The 18,095-nt window shown below is 39.8% G+C and overlaps 1 protein-coding gene across 1 annotated transcript in view; it reads left to right on the top strand.

Moving 5' to 3' along the window:
* Positions 1–18,095, top strand: part of CCDC178 (coiled-coil domain containing 178) — a 252,965-nt gene that overhangs the window by 76,714 nt on the left and 158,156 nt on the right. The window contains exons 15-16 of the mRNA XM_054985554.1: positions 923–1,068; positions 2,368–2,527. Of these exons, the coding sequence (XP_054841529.1) occupies positions 923–1,068; positions 2,368–2,527 (306 nt within the window). The remainder of the gene's footprint in view (positions 1–922; positions 1,069–2,367; positions 2,528–18,095) is intronic.

The raw sequence follows: 18,095 nt of genomic DNA, 5'->3' as shown, positions 1-18,095 counted from the left end.
CAAAAAAGCAATAAAACATTGGATAGAGATACATGAAGAAATACAAAAAATATTAAAAGTTAAGTTTGCAATAGATCCAAAAACATGCTATTAAATATCTTACCAAGCAATATTTCAAAAATACACAGTGAATTATTTAAGTATATGGTGATGGCGGCAAGAATAATATTTGTAGCAAAATGGAAGGCAATGAAATGTCCAGATTTGAAGGAATGGAAGAATAAACTGAATGAATATGCAACAATGGCAAAACTAACATCTTTTATACAAATAGACTGATTCCAGAGTTGCAAGAAAAATAGAAAGTTTTTAATGATTATATAGCTGAAAATCAATTAAATTAAAACAGAATGACAGAAAGACTTGGGTAATGCATATGAACAGACATGAAGATAGATGAGAAAGAATAAAGGTATTTAAATACAAGTGAAATATTAACAAGTAAATAAGTTTTATAATGTATGATTTGATTTTAAAAGATTATAAATTATGAAGTTAATGTTTGTATATGAAATTTAAAAAAAGATATCAACTATGCCATGATTTCAAGACATTGGTGAAAAGTAATGTTTTATCTGCATGAGAGCACTAATTGAAAGGAGTATATGCATGTTAATGAGAAAGGGATGTTAAGTAATGTGCATGTATGAGGGGGAAAGTGTTTTCTGAATCTTTTTAGCATTCTTGTAAACTATCTATGAAACAATTTAGGGACAGGAATTGTGGTGTACAAGTTTGTGCCTTTACCAAAATGCCATTATAATACTTGCACTAAATGCTTCAACTGCACTTCTGAAAGAAGTTCTATTTCTTGGGTATGTAATTTCATGCATCATTGCATGTAATTGTCCAGTTAAAACACAGTATCTGGATATTTTGTCTTGCAATTGCCATAAGTATATGTATTTTTAAAAAATTTCAGATGAAATATCTAGGTATTTCCAACCAGCTTGATGAAATCAGTAAAAATATTGAAAATGCTCAGAACCAGATTTCTCAATTGAATGCATTGAGCAAAGGAAAGCAAAACCAGGTGGACAGCACAGAGAGATCTATAGAAGAGCTGAGGTAAGCGCCTCTGTTCCTATAGAAAGTGAACAATATATTTACATATTATCTTGAAAGAATTATCTGGAGATAACAATTCAATATTCATCAATAAATAGGTAGGGTTTTTTCCATTTTTTTGTGCTTGCATAGAGAATTCTCATGATAAATAAACTGTCCTGTAAATAGTATTTTAACCATTCAAAATGTTTACGTCAACCTAATAAATGTCATGGTCAACTGCATATTTAATTATTGGAGAATTCATTTATTTCTTTGGATTAAGAAATATAAACTTTGATTTCCTAGAACTGATGTTCTGAAATACAACATATAATGAGGATGCTGCCCAGGCCATGGACATTCTGGAGGACCATATATTCCAAAGGCTGGGAGCAAAGATTAGTCAGCTGCATAAGGCCAAAGAAGGGAGGGGGGAAACTTCATGCTGATGAATGATGACAGTCTACAGAGCTTGCAGAAAGAGCTCTTTTATTCACAGTCCAAATTTTTGTATAACCTGCTGATTCATGGCAAACAAACAGATACCTAATTTAGTGAACTTTATATTCTGTACACAGTTGGCTGTACTTCATGCATCTGAGGAAGTAGCCTCTTGCCTCCCGAAATTAACACCACAGTAAATTGACTAATCTTTAAAGCGCTATAGGACAATTTGTTGTTTTGCTAATCCTCTTTGGGAATGTTATGGGTAGTCTTAAAGGCAGGCTTCTGGACAGATGTACTCCTAACCCTCATTATAGTTAAAGTGCATCAATAATATCTTTGACATATGGCAAGAATATATATATATTTTAAAAACTACTGCACACATTTTTGCATTTCTCCTTCCCTCCCTTCTAATGTACTTGATTCCAGATTTAATTCTGGCACCTCCAATTGAAAGACATCATGTAGTAGCACTGGGAACAACCAATGCCTGAGAGAGTTATTTCCAGTCAGAGTAGACAGTACTGGGCTAGATAGATCAGTGATCAGACTCAGTTTGAGGCAGTCTCATATGTTTCCTTTGTTTCTGTGATTTCTGTGTTTCTTCTGTGTAAGATTTATTGAGCCGAGTGGCAGCCCCTGCTAAACCCCAAATTGTTTTGAAACTCCTTTGAGTTTAAAAATCAATCTGTGGTTCAGCAGGGGGAGCTGCTGAAGAAGAAATGACCTGATAAACTCAATACGTATACATGGTCTCTTATGCACATATAAAACACCTCACTAGATCACAGTCACTGTGTTTCTGCAAGATCAGTCTGCCTTGCAGTTCCATATAATATTTTTTACCAGTAACATTTTTTTCTCTTAAAGGAAAAAGTTTGCCAGCATTCAATCAAAGGAGCAAAATGCTCAGATATTAGTTGATTTTCTCCAGGATCGCCTGAAATATGTTGAAAAAAAAGTAAAAACAGATGGCAGAATATTTGAAGATTTGCTGTGGACTAGACAAAAAAATCTAAAACAAAAGAAGGTCTGTGCCATTTGAACTATTTTCATTTTTTTCCTTTTTTATTTGCCATGAGAAACAGAGTGCATTTTAGTTACATCTCACTTTCCTGTGCCAAACATTTCAAACAAAGAGGCAAAGCCCAACCCTAGTTGGGCTACACCCCTTCTACCTGGAAAGATGGCAGGCTCCACTCTATTTTGCAAGGTGGTGTATCCCCTGCCACCATCACCCAGGGTAAGCATTGCAATTGACATTTCTGTGGAGTGAACTATAGCTCAAGTTTGATTCTCATGAAATTAGTGTCTTTGAAAAACTATTATTAGTGAAGCTATTCTTCAGAAATAATGAATACAATAATGCCTTTATTAATTTATGAAATTGTGACACTGATATGGTCACATTCTTGTTCTTGATGAGCTGGTCCAAGTTGCTGATTGCCTTGGTAATGCTGAGATTGTACAGCTATAATGTTTTTCAAGCCTTTGGAAACAGTTTGGAAATGGTTACAGAATGCAGCTCCTTAGGGTTGCTCCTAGTGATTTCTTTCTTTTCATGCCTGGTGCACTTGTACTTGTAGAATATGAACATCAGTATATTCTTATATAGTGGGTGGTATGATTGAATGTGTTACACCTAACGTTCCTAGTAGTAACTACATCAGTTAATGTCAAAGAATTGAAACTAGTTGCACATCAAACCAGTAACCAGGTCATTGACTATGACTAAAATTACACATACATCAGGAGTCAGCTAAATATAACTACTCCCTGATCACATTGATTAGTAGCAGGAAAGAGGGAAACAGATTAGACCCATAGAATCCCTCCACCCAAAAGTGTACCAAAAAGCAGGATTGATTAAGGACCTCCATATAAGACTCCAGGGGAGTGATGGCAATCAGAATAAACAGTACTGGACCAATGGTCTGAAGTATAGGGCAATGCCATATAGATATATTTAAAAACTGTGCCTGCTCCTTTGTTGATTTTAAAAATATGCAAGAAAAGAACAGGCAGGCATTGGGGTTGGAGAACAGGTAAGAAGAAAGATTAAGAGGTAGATAACTGGTGAGTGGGAGAGCATGGAGGGCAGGAGGAAGCGGAGATGGAACACAGGACAGGTAGACAAGCAGAGCCATAGCACTATCGTGAATATATATTTAGTTTGGTTTAATATGGTAACTTAGCAGAGTAACATAGCAGTTATTTTGTTAGAAGCATTTAAAACCTTAAAACGTGCATTAATTAATTAGTCTTCAGACAAAATCATAGAAAGATAGAACTTACAGTTTATTGTAGCAGATTTCTTCCATAGCAATATCTTCTGGTAATAAGAAGAGAAAGATCCTAATCCAAAGAGTTACATTCCCTATTCTAATGCTACGGCCTGAAAATATAGGCAGCGAGGCTGGAGGTGGGTCTGTGGACACAAAGGAGGGCTCCACAAGGAGCATGGAGGATTTACATCCTTCCTCTTGGAAGACCATGTGGAGAGAGAGATTTCCCAAGAGGCACAGAGGCAAGAGAGGAGGAGTCAGTAGGCGTTCCCACCTTAGACAAGAGAGTGGCAGATTGCTAGACTTATACATTACATTCAAAGAAACATTTAGCACCCCCCAGTGTCCAAAGGCAGGCTGAGTCACCTATTCCAACACTCCCTCTTGACTCAGAATACTGTCAGCATTCACAATGTTAAGGTCACTTCGTAGACCTTGGTACTTGTCTCTGGGCAACGGCTTGGCAAAGATGTCCGCTGTCATTTCTTCAGTGGGACAGTAGTGAAGCTTGACAATTCCTTGTGCTTGAAGTTCCTTCACGAACTGCTGTTGCGTCCCAATGTGCCTTGTGCGTGTAGTATTTCCTTCGAAAAGAGAAAGAGCTATACAACTCTGGTTATCTTCTCGCATGTTAACTGGTAAAGGTTCTGTAATGCCAAAATCTTTAAATAACATTAAAAGCATTTGTAAATCTTTGCATGCTTCTGAAGCTGACACAAGTTCTGCTTCAGTGGATGAAAGGGCTACAATTTCTTGTTTACGACTTGCCCAAGTTATAGCACTGTCCCCATAGAAAAACACATAACCACTAGTGGATTTCCAGTCTGAATTATCTTTAGCCCAATCTGCATCAGCATATCCCAATAGTGTGTGATTTTTACTAGCTGGCAGCCTTAGTTTAGAATCTGCAGTACCCTTTAAATATCTCATTAATCTTTTTACTGTGGTCCAATCATTCACAGTGGGTTTACTTACCGTCCTGGATAGAATACCTACAGCTGTTGCAATATCAGGTCTTGTTGTCATTGCTAGGTAAAGAAGCTTGCCTATGGCAGTTCTGTACTCGTTCTCTGATAGAGGTTCATTTGGTTCCTTTTCTTTCAGAAAACCTACTTCCATTGGTGTGGGCATTGGATTGGCATTTTCTAGTCCAAAACTTTCCAGTAGTTCTAGTATCTTCTGTCTGTGGCTTAGAAGGTAACTGCCATCTGGTTCCCTCTCGATCTGGATCCCCAAATAAAAATTAGCATTGCCCAAGCGTTTCACCTTGACTTCCTTGTTTAGATGAGATATAATTTCAGCACAATCATTTGAATTTTCATAACAAAGAATAAGATCATCAACATAAGCCAAAATAAAAGTCCATCTCCCATTCTTGTATCTACTGTAAAGACAGAGGTCAGCTTTGCCTCATTTAAAACCTAGATCAAGTAACATTTTGGTCAGTTTATCATTCCAAGATTTGGCAGCTTGCTTAAGACTATAAAGTCCTTTCTGAAGTTTACATACTAAGTGTTTATTCTTTTCATCTGTGAACCCTGGAGGTTGATTCATATACAATACTTCCTTAATTTCACCATGTAAAAATGCAGTCTTTATATCCAGGTGTTCTGGTTGCATGTTTCTAGAAGCTGCTATGCTTAAAAGCATCCTGATTGTGGAATATTTTACAACTGGTGCAAAAGTTTGATCATAATCAGTTCCATAAATCTGAGAATATCCTTTGGCTACTAATCTAGCTTTGTATCTCTCTACTGCACCATTCTCATTTTTCTTAGCTTTAAAAACCCATTTACATCCAATAACATTCTTACCCTTAGGTAGTTTAGTGAGAGTCCATGTTTTGTTCTTGTGTAGAGCATCTATTTCCTCTTGTGTTGCTTGCTTCCATTTCCTTGCTTCTGGTTCAGGCATTTGTTGAACTTCGGCCCATGAAGTTGGTTCTCGTTGTGGCGACGACCTTGCGAAGTAGGTCAGTCTCTTGGCTGGAACTCCTGTTGATGCGCTGAGAGCGCTTGAGGTCCTGAGTCACCTCTACCTCCGCAGCAGGCTCTGGCTCCTCGGGCACATCTACTGGCCTGGGAATTTCCACCTTTATTCTCTCACCTGGTCGGGCTTCTGGTTGCATCTGCTCAATGGCTGTATCCATTGCCTCATCACCAGGTTGGATATCTAGTCGCATCTGTGTAGCGATGTCATCTGGCCGATACAGCAGCAGCTGGCTGTCATCATCATCTCCCTCTGAAGGGTCATGTGTAGCAGCATTCTGGTTGCTCCTTTATCGCTCATCAAATTGCACAACTCTGCTTATAGTAACACTGTTAGTTTCTGGGTTGTAAATTCTGTATCCCTTACATCCTGGAGCATATCCTACAAAGATGCCTTCTAAGGCTCTGGGTTCTAGTTTGGATCTCTTTTCTTCTGGTATGTGAGCATATGCTTTGCATCCAAATACTCTTAAGATGTTCTATGTTTGGCTTCTTATTATGCCATAACTCATAAGGAGTTTTGTTTGTAGCTTTTGTGGGCAATCTGTTTTGTATGTAGATAGCAGTCATGGGTGCTTCTCCCCAGTGTCTGTAGGGAAGTCCTGAATCAATTAGCATACATCTGACCATATTCATGATAGAACCATTTTTACACTTCACTACCCCATTCTTTTCGGGGTTATAGGGAACAGTGATTCTATGTTGAATTCCATTTTCCCTGAGAAATCTCTGTGTGGCATGAGAAACGTACTCACTGCCATTGTCGCTTTGAAAGGCTTGAGGTTTCCTGTTGAACTTTTTAGACACCATGGAAACATAATCACGCAGTTCCTGCTCAGTCTACGATTTTTCTTTCAGCAAATAGCACACTGTATATCTCAAGAAGTCGTCAATGAAAGACAATATATAAAGGTTATTTCCTATTGTTGCTGGTTTAATAGGACCACATAAATCAGTATGGATTAGTTCAAGTGGTTGCCTTGAGCACCTTTAGCTTTGTTTGGGAATTGATGGTTGAGTTGCCTTTCCCTTTATACAACAAACACATAATTCATCATCATTGCCACAAGCACTTATATTAATACCTGTTACCAAGTCCTTAGACTGCAGCTCCTTTATAGCTTGCATATCACGATGTGCTAATCTTCTATGCCAGAGTTCAATTGGCTCTCCTTTTGTGGTAGCTGTTGTTGCCCTGTAGGCCTTTTCTCCTTGGCAGTCCAGTTCAAAGACTCCATTTCTGAGACTACGTGTGGAATATATCTCTCCTTTGCGAGAAACTGTACATTTGTTATTCTCAAAGTGTATAGAAAATCCTTTTTGTGATAGTACAGGCACACTTAGCAGGTTTGCTTTTAAATCAGGGATGTATAAAACTTCTTCTACTTTAATTATCTTTTTAGAGATACCAGTATTACAATGAAGCATAATTGAGCCTTTGCCATCAATATTCACACATGTGTGAGGACTTCTGGGATGGAGCAGTGAAGACACGGCAGTTGAGTTACGAGCTCTGTGCCGTGATCTCCCTGGTTCCTTGGGACTCAAGAATTCCGGCCCCCAAGGCCCCCCCCCCACAGAGAGGTGGGGCAGGCTGGAACAAGGTGGAGGAGCTCAAGGGGACTGACAACCCCCGGAAAGCCCCCACGCCAGTTCAGAAAGCAAGGACCAAGGGAGAAGCCAATATGGCTACGAAGCTGCAAATGCCAAAAGTCCAACAAGCAAAAATAAACTAAAGCAAAAATAAAGCAGATTCCTGATAAGACAAACAAACGCAACTGGAAGACCGAGCAAAGTGACCCTACAAGACTTCCCACCAAGTAAGAAGATTGTTTTATGATTTTACGAGGGCTAACCAGCTTAATTACAAGGCGGCTGCCTTGGGCGAACACTGGGAGGAGAGAGTTAGACACGGAAGAGTGATTGCAAAGAAAACTCTCCCAACAGAGGGCTGGAAAGCAATAAATCTTTGAAAACATAAACAGTAAAAGCAAAGCTTTTCACCCCTTTGACGACAGTTTGGACTCAACATCTATAAGTAACTTTGAAATGGCTTTCCCGAGAGAAATAATTTCCAACTTGCAAGAAATTGCTAAATTGATGACTGAATTACTGACTAAAGCAGATGAGATATTTGGAGTGGAAGTGGATAAAAACACTATAAAAGATAATAATGCAGAAGAAATTTCTGAAGGGATAGACCTAGCTGAAAAAAAATTACAGCGGAATGAGGAAAAGTCCAGTCTACAAAATGGAGGAATATACCAGTACATCTCTGTGAAGATACAAGGCACAAGCAAGAGAGGAGAGGGACAATGAAGCAGACCTATGAAGAAGAAACCCAGCGTACCGTTTCTGAATGAGGAAAAAAGTATGCAGCGTATCTTAAAGAAGAAAAATAAGCAGAGAAATAGCAGCATTTTTACTGACCCCCTCCAGAATTGGTTAGAAGACAAGAAAAGCCATCTTTGGGGATGCAGATGGGAAAAAGACTTGATGTATCATTTTATAGGAAGAAAGAAGAAAAAACGAGAATGAAATCCAGATTATGATCCAATAGTATAGGTTTAACCTCTTTGTCTATCTGTTCTCTCTAACTTGTTATACTGTTTATGTGCTCTGAAGGGATAGGAGAGAGGGGGATTGATGGAGCTGTACAGCCTTCTGGTTTCACTATTCTTATTTTGAAAGAGAGAAAGAAGGAGATACATAGATTATGATTTAGGTTACCTCTCTATGTTTAATGATATGTAACACAGACTTACTGAAAGTTTAGATGTTCTATAACATGTTAGATATTGTATATCCACTGTTAAAGGACTAGTGATAATGTGACAATTGGGTATTTGGAGTTCTTCAATTACTCCTAGACCTTAGATATTCTCTCTGGAATATAAATTAGTATTTAAGCTAAATACTTATCTGTTCTTCCCAGCCTCACTATTATGAAAATCCAAATATATAAGCTTAGATGGCTTGGATAAAAAAAGATGAAAGAGCTATGCACCAACTGGGAATTTGCCAGTGTGGTTGAAATGAGATTCTGGCCTTTGCATCAGCATCCAGCCAATCTTGTTCATCATTTATCATCTGAGCCAGATGGCTTTTCGTCAGTTAATACAAAATATACTTTCTCTTCTTGTAATTGAGATTGTAATAGAAAATACCAGGATTCAAAACTCTCTCCTGAAAGCTGTTCCAAAACAGCATGTCTTTTTGACATTTTCATGAGATTTCAAAGTATTTCTCTAGAAAACTTTATTTTCCCTCTTAACTTTTAGTTTTCTGTGTAAAGAAAAAGTATTTCTCTAGAAACTTTCTTCTCTTTAATTTTTAGTTTCTGTATAAATATTTCTCTAGGAAACCTTTTAATTTTTAGTTTTCTGTATGCTAGGCTCAAGTTAGCCAATAGTTTAAAAGGAGGTTTCTCTGCTTTTCTGTGCACGTTTTAGGGCTGGAAAAAGGCTGTTAGACCTTTAACCTAATTTCTTTGTTCCTCGTGAGGTTGCCTGTGAGGGCATTCACGTGCTAATTAAGTCCTTTGTCCTGCTTGGCTGTTAGACCAGCAGAATCAAGGAGGGGGGGACATAGCAGTTTAAAACTCTTTACTTCTAGATTCAAGTTTAGGCTTTGCAGTTTTTTAAAAAACTCCTTTGCTTCTTAGATTCAAATATGGGCTTTCTTTGGCTCTGAGGAACTTATTAAATTCAAGACTGAGCCCATAACCCTATTGGGAATATATATTTAGTTTGGTTTAATATAGTAACTTAGCAGAATAACAGTCGAAACACATGAAATTAAGTACCTAGGTTCAACTCGTGTTCTCTTACCTAAAGGTTTGTCGGGAAGTGTAGGTGTCCTGGCAGCTTAAAGTTTAGCATTTACAGAGCAGGAGGGGGAAGTGCAGGTGTCCTTGCAGCTTAAAGTTTAGCATTTACAGAGCAGCAGAGAGGGATGTGCGGGGGTCCTTGCAGCTTAAAGTCTCCTGGTGCAGCCAGGCGTCGCTCTGCAGGGCCAGGCCAGGTGAGGGGAAGGGAAAATGCCGTGATGCACCTTGAGAGTGGGAGGAAAGGCGCCCGACGCCTGCAGTTCCCTCCTCGCTGCTCTGTAAATTCTAAACTTTAAGCTGCAAGGACGCCTGCACTGTAAGTGCTAAACTTTAAGCTGCAAGGACACCTGCACTGTAAATGCTAAACTTTAAGCTGCAAGGACGCCTACACTTCCCGGCAAACCTTTAGGTAAGAGAACACGAGTAGAATCTAGGTATTTTGTCTCATATGTTTTGAGCCTAACATAGCAGAGTTATTTAGTTAGAAGCGTTTAAACCCTTAAAACGTGCATTAATTAATTAGTCTTCAGACAAAATCATAGAAAGATAGAACTTAGTTTATTGTAGCAGATTTCTTCCATAACAATATTTTCTGGTAATAAGAAGGGAAAGATCCTAATCTAAAGAGTTCCATTCCCTATTCTAATGCCACGGCCTGAAAATATAGGCAGCGAGGCTGGAGGTGGGTCTGTGGACACAAAGGAGGGCTCCATAAGGAGCATGGAGGATTTACATCCTTCCTCTTGGAAGACCATGTGGAGAGAGATTTCCCAAGAGGCACAGAGGCAAGAGAGGAGGAATCAGTAGGCATTCCCACCATAGACAAGAGAGTGGCAGATTGCTAGACTTATACATTACTTTCAAAGAGACATTTAGCACCCCCCAGTGTCCAAAGGCAGGCTGAGTCTCCTATTTCAACAAGCACAAGGGAGAAAGCAGGGACCGGAAGGAGAAGACATGGGATTTCCCTTCCCTAAGTTCTCATGGTTCCCTCTCTTGTTTACACTGGTATGTTTTATCACAATTTTGACATTGAAGAAAAGCAAATTAAGAAGCGTAAAATGCATACCCTAGCACTTTTAGCTAGGCATATCACTTAGGTATAAATGCCAATTAATTTTTTTCACATGAGATCCAAATGAGGTCCAAAAAGAAACACAGTTTTATGGACCTCGATGTAGTAATGTGTTATTGTTAGATAGGATTTACTGAGGAAGTCATTAGTTTTTTTTGCAGCTTTCTTATTCTTTCTCTCGTGCTTCTACAAGCCCCATTATTCTATGCCGGGGTGAGATACCCCAAATCTATATGAAAATGATAAAGTGAATTTCCCAGGGTTAGTTTGTGTTTTGTTGAAGTATAATTTCTGATTTAATTGACATTTTAATTGTTTATTTTTGTTTATGCAGTTTCACTACTACTGTTGCCCATCCTTTAATGAATTCTTGGCTGCCATAGCATACAGTTTATTTACACTATATTTGTCAGCTACAGAGCTAAGACTTTCCTCTCCCTTTTATGCCATTCTAACAATGTTAGATGTTGCAACCATTGAAGACCCCCCCCCTTCCTTTTTAAGTGTTTCGTGTCTCACAGGTTAAAATTCCCTTGTTTTCAGTTGTGAATGCAAACAGTGAATACATAATTCTCAAATCAAGTTACAGATCCCCATCAGCATCCCATATTCTTAGGGACTGAAGGATGGTCTCTCTTTTTTTCTGAATGCAAGTGCAGTGATTTCAGACAATGAAAAGATACAAGGACAGCATAAGGAGATGATCGCATTGATTTAAGGAGTTAGTATGATATATTATCCCACAAGTAAGGAGCTGGTCTGTACCTGACCTCAGTATCATACAAAGAATTCATGTATGTGATGTGGGCTCCATAAAATTTGAATGACTGCCTTGTTCCTTATGAACTATCCAGTTTCGTATGATCATCAGGGGTAACCTTGGTCTGGATGCCTGCTCCTGAAGTTATAAAAAGGATAGCAATCAGTAGTGAGCCTTTTGTGATGGTAGCACCTGTGCTATGTAATTCCATCCCTAGAAAGAGTCATCAGCAGGTTCCCTGGTGACTTTAAGAAGCAGGTGAAGCAGGCTGGCTGGGTTTCAGCAGATGATCCTTGACAGAATCACAGAGTTGGAAGGGGCCATACAGACCTTCTAGTCCAACCACTTGCCCAATCCAGGATGAGCCTAAAGCATCCCTGACAAATATTCATCTAGCCTCTTTACTCTTTGACCTTTACTATATTGTCCTTTTATTGCTTTACGTTGTAATTTATTGATTGGTATTGTTTTATTCTTATTGTTATGAGTTGCTTAGAGGGCTTGGAGTGAGGTCATAATTTAATAAATGAATAAAATGAAATGAGATTTGCATGATAATGTACTTCAAGAAGAATCCCTCTCTATAAGCATCTTCTGTCACTGAAGATTAGTGATTAGAAGGTCACAGTAACCAGTAGGTTTAGAGATTGTATTTAAAAAGCTATATAAGATCATCAGCAAGGGAGGGAAGGCGGCATGATATAGCCTGATCTTGTCAGTTCTTGGAAGCTAAGCAGGGTCAGTACTTGGATGGGCGACCACCAAACAAGACTCTGCAGAGGAAGGCACTGGCAAACCACCTCGGCTTCTCATTTGCCTTGAAAACCCCTTGCTGGGGTCACCATAAGTCAATTGTGACTTAACAGCATGCACACGCGCATGCACACACAAGGTTATCCAGTTCTTGATCACTTGAGAGGAGCAAAGGGAGATTTAAAGTACTATAGTTTTTCATGGCTTTTAAGAGTTCTTTCATTTCAATTGTCCATTTACTAGCTTGTGCAGTACCAGTGCTTGGTTGAAGGGTCTTTCAAGGGTCCTGTCTCAGTTAGAAAAGTACTGTATTTTATTAGTTTCCAGATATATTTGGTTGGAATTGCTTTCTTTTATGGAGCAAAAAGACATGAGGCTTCTAAAAATCTACGACGATCCACTATTCACTATAGGCTATTCAGTGTGTGCAGAGTAAGGGTAACAAATCGTCTGGCTATAAAATTGTCTTTAATTAGTTGACTCAGTGACTTCCAACAGTATGCTACACTGGTATGTAGGGAGTCCCATGCTACAAGATAGACTTTGAATTGTGCTCCTTGCTCCTGGGTAGACTTAGTGTTATAGCAAATGTGACTTACCTGATGTCCTGTGGGGAGTGCTGGCAGCATTACCCAAATAGCCACCCCACAGTCTGATTTAATTGGTGTACATGGAAGTTATACACCTACCTTCATAAGGTATATGGGTGTCATGATAGTAATAACATTTTGAATGAGAATAAAAGGGATATAATGGGTGGGATGGTGGGAATTATAAAAAAAATGCAAATGTCCTTGTCTTCATTGAATAAACCCTTGCTGTAAATACTGATTGGAGAGGTGAATAATTATGCAGTGACACAGTGGATGAAAAAGAAATTATAGTAAATATATCAACTATCAGCAAAAATATTGTTCATTAAGATTGAAAGAAAATGTATTTGCATACCTTCTTCACTTTGAGTTTTGCAATGACTTTGCCCTGTGAATATTTTACTGGTTTGTGAAAAAAAGCCTCCTGTCACAAATATTGGGTTAGATGGGTGAGATAAATATGTTCTTCATGTAATGAATATTGTGTTACCTAATTTCTCAACAGCAAAATGAATCTTGTTGGAAGTATAATTTTCATAGGTAAGTTTGGAATGTAGTTTGAAATGAGTCATTTTGAGCAGTTGAAAATAATACATTGCCTGTACATATTTCATGTATTTATTTATTTTTATTTAGTTAGTTATCTATAGGGCACCTTTCTTACTGAGATTGAAGGTGGATTACATGGTGTAAATCAATGCAATCAACAAGATGGGACATCTAATAAGCAATGAAATAGGATTAGGATTACAGAAATCTGAACATGCAAAAATCTGAAACAAAAATGTTAAACAATGTAAAAATTGCAGAGTAAGATAATGCACAGAGTGACAGTTAGTACGTAATATACTCAGTAATATAGTTAACGGTCCCTTTCCTTTTATTACACCATCTTCCTGAACCATTCTGTTATAATAATAGAGCTCTATTACCTTTGTAAAAACACCCTTCTGAATTATTCAATTTTGCATAATTTGCAGAATGCAAGAAGAGTGGGGGCCTTCCCTGTCTGACCTCATCAGGCAGGCCATTCCATAATGTGGGGCCACAACAGAGAATGCAAGTGTATGGACAGTTTCTGATTTTGCCAGTTTTAGGGTGGCATCTGCAGAAGGCCCTGATCAGATGAGCAAAGCTGTTGTAGTATATAAGGAGAGACATACAAGGAGCTTACAAGGAGAGGTGTTCCTGCAGATACGAGGGTCCAAGGCCATGAAGAGCTTTGTATGTGATAGTACTTTTTACTAAGACCAGTAACTGATGGACAGCCAATGGAGTGACTGTAGACTGGAAGTAATATGCATGCTCTGCCTAGCTGTAGGCATTCTGCACCAATTGGAATCTCTGAGGGCCAAGCTACAAGTGACGAATGACACTTGAACGGCAAGTGGATTGAGTGGAGCGCAAGTGAACAGGGAGAAATACACTTGCCGTTCAAGTGTCATTCGTCACTTGTAGCTTTGCCCTGAGTTGACTTTGAAGGGAGACCTATGTCAAGTGCATTATAGTAGTCTAGTTTCAGTGTTACCATGACATAGATCCAGGCAGCCAGTTTGCTGAGTTAAACTAAGTAGGGGACCATCTTCAAAGCTAAACTGAGTTGGAATCATATTAGGTACAGTGTAACCTCTAAGCTTTTAACCAAGTCAGTAAGGGTCAACCAAACCCTGTCTAAGGTAGAAAACACAATGTCCTTCGATATCTCCTCCTTCCCAACCAGCATTACCTCTTTCTTGTCAGGATTTAGTTTAAATTTTTTCACTTTTCACCATTTAACCATAGCAAATAGGCAGTGATTCAGGAACTCTTGCACATGACCAGGAGGTTTGAATAAGAAGATATAGAGTGGTATGTTGTCAGGATATTGAAGCCAGCCAACTCCAAAACCACAAATGATTTGTTCTTAGGGCTTTACATGAGGTTGAAGAGTATGGGGGATAATATAAGTCCAGTAAGAGCAACAAAAAGGTATGACCTTTGTCTACATTCATGCAGAGGTCATCAGCTAAAGCCACCAGGACCATCTCTGTCCCATAGGCTATCCTGTATGTAAATATTTAGACAAATTATCTTACTGATTTAACAACTTCAAGAGGACCACATTTCTAACCTTTATTTTTAAATGCTTTTAAAAGAAGAGACCAGCTTTGGAACCAAGACCGATATAAAGAAGTTCATACTGGAAAAGGACATAAGAAACTCTGATAGATTATCTTCATGTTACTAGGGAGGGAAACATAACTGCAGTTCTGTTTATTCCAACTGCATAGGCAGCCCAGTCCTAAAATCCCAAGGCTGATTCATTGACAATGCTGGCATAGCACCAGCATACTTAGTCAGTATCCTGTGCTTGCTCAGCCAAGCCTGCACACCAGAGGAATTGCACTGCAGTCCGTAGCAACTTTCATTCATCCCAGTAACCCTCGTGCTCCATCCATAGCTCTGTCGAACAGGAAGGCTGCATAACTTATTAGATGCCAGCAATGATCTGGAGGTGAGTACCACTTAAGAACCCTTCCCTTTCAAGAGCACAAACTTGCACAAACCCCCCTCAGTCCCCTCCCAGTATGTCTCATGCTGAAAGTAACTGAAATGAGACAGGACTGATCCTTGGCCGTTTTCACACAGCCTCACGCCTGGAAGATCGTGTGAAACTCACAGCATAAAAGCGTCTTCCTAGCACGATTTCCTGGCATGATCCCATTTAATGGCCCTTTTTCTGATGTCATCGGGCCATTAAAGGGGATCGTGCCGAGAGAGATCGTGCTAGGAAGACGCTTTATGGTGTGAGTTTGCGCGATCTCCCAGGGCGCATGTGAAAACGGCCCGTCTACAAAACCCCATTGAAACAGTCACACATCTCTGAGACAATTCACAGATTTATAGAACAACATCAAGCATCTGAACAGCAAGTCAGATGAATAAGGTTGCCAACAATTTTGCTCCCATAAGGCTCTTGTGCCTTTGCAAGTTGCACAAACAGATTGCAGACCCACACATAGAACTGTCCCCATCACTGTGTGCCTATGAGAGTGAGACAACTGTGTTGGTCAGAGAATTATCTGTTAAGCAGCTTGCAGTGGAGCAGGATCCAGGATAGAACAAGAAACTTGGCAACATTTCAGCTAGAGGAATGGAGGCTCACATTGTGTGTTAGCGTCCTGAAATGGGGGCCTGTAAGGGTTCTGGGTATAGTTAGCAGTTTGCTGCAGGATTTGTTCATCCACCCAGATGTTTGTGCAAAATGTCCTTTCTGTGGGATTTCCATCATAAAAATCTCTCCATGTGTGCTCTAAGTGTGCAAGACAAGGAGCCAGATAGATATAGCTCCATACTGTGCACTTCATTACTTGAGGTCAGAGGTCATTTCGTAGAAAAAGAACTGCAGGAACTCATTAGCATAACTCATTTGCATATCTTATTAGCATTTGCCACACCCCCTGACATCACCAGAAGTGTGTCAGAAGGCAACACCCACCCCTCAGGCCCCTTTCCCCAAAAATCTCCAGGTATTTCCTGAAAATAAAGCAGAATGAACTCAAAGCAGCTTACCGTCCTCTGGAGAGCCAGCCCCAGCAGCCCTACTTGCACGGACACACTCACTCACTAGTCACAAATGAAAATAAAGCAGCAGAATGAATTGAAGCAGCTTACCCTCCTTTGGAGATCCAAGCCCAGCTTGCACTCTCTCTCTCTCTCTTTCACGAATGAAAGTAAAGCAGCAGAATGAATTGAAGCAGCTTACCCTCCTTTGGAGATCCAAGCCCAGCAGCCCAGCTTGATCTCTCTCTCTCTCTCTCTCTCTCTCTCTCTCTCTCTCTCTCTCTCTCTCTCTCTCACGAATGAAAATAAAGCAGCAGAATAAATTGAAGCAGCTTAGCCTCCTTTGGAGGGGAGGCAGAGGGGAGGAAAAGGAACCACGTGGGCGGGACCAAAACCTACATGACCACTTTTCCGCTCTACCGGAATGCCGTTCCCCCTCCAAATGAGCCCTGCTTGAGATATACATGTTCTGGCCTTGGTTTATATAGTGCTTAGAAGGGCTGTGATTTACTAAAGTGATGCTGGGACTTGGAGTGTGATGGAAGGCTGAGGGGTAAGCTTGCATTTGTATTTGCATTGGCCTCTATGGAATATTTAAAATATACACTGTGGGGGTGTTAGTGACATGAAATGTGTTGCCGTTGGGGATGTGACCAAGGCTAGAGAGGTTAGGATGCCAATTAAACCCTGTTCTGCCCACAACACAACCATGACACTGCCCATTCTACACGGATGGGCGTCAACATGGCTTAGCCTGTGCAAATCTCCCAGTTCTGCTGGTATATTCTCAGGGTATACCTGAAAAGTGATAGTTGATACCCTAAGCCTTCAGAGGTGGGGCTTATGGTGGCACTGTTAGTCTTGTTTCAGTTCTGCCTATTGGACTTTTCAGGCATATGTATGTGAATTGAGAACTATGTGGCAAATTAATTTTCAATGTTTTAAAATGAGAAAGTGTTTTATCATGTGCCACCAAGCACAGTCTGTGGTTTGCCAGAATATAAATTTGACCTTCTATTAGTTTTGCAGCATCCCAAATTTCCCTTGTAAATGAATTCACCTGAACTATCAGTAAAAAAGAAAAGAAAAACCCATCAAAATAGTAAAATTGAAACCAAGATTATTTTAGCCAAATTAAAGTGATATGTTTTTAAAGTAATCTCTGCACAAGTGAAACATTGTATAAGTTGCACTGATACGGGGGTGTCTTTGAGATGTGATACTTCAGTGTAATAACAACAACAAAAACATTTGATTTATATACCGCCCTTCAGGACAACTTAATGCCCCTTCAGAGCAGTTCCCTAAGTATATCATTATTATCTCCACAACAAAACACCCTGTGAGGTGGGTGGGGCTGAGAGACCTCCTAGAAGCTGTGACTGACTCAAGGTTACCCAGCTGGCTTCAAGTGGAGGAGTGGGGAATCAAATCCAGTTCTCCATATTAGAGTCCCATGGTCTTAACCTCTCCACCAAACTGGCACTACACTGAGAATGGCCCAGCCCTGTGCACCTGTAGATTACTCATTGGTACCATATACACACATGCTTTGTGCACGCACGCTCCCAGGACCGTGTGATGACATCACTTCCAGGAAGTTACATCATCGCGCAGAGTGGAGCCACTCCCCCAGAGGATATAGAAACAAAAGATAAGGAGGCCAGGCTTAGCTTTAAAAGAATTAGAAGCAAGCCGACTGGGTTTAAATGCCTCTTTCAGTGCTGCTGTGCAGCAGCACGTAAAGGGGCATTTAAACTCCTGCTTCAGCT

The sequence above is a fragment of the Eublepharis macularius genome, chromosome 7 (genome assembly GCF_028583425.1).
Source record: "Eublepharis macularius isolate TG4126 chromosome 7, MPM_Emac_v1.0, whole genome shotgun sequence".
Taxonomy (NCBI): domain Eukaryota; kingdom Metazoa; phylum Chordata; class Lepidosauria; order Squamata; family Eublepharidae; genus Eublepharis; species Eublepharis macularius.
This window is presented reverse-complemented; position numbering and strand designations above follow the sequence as displayed.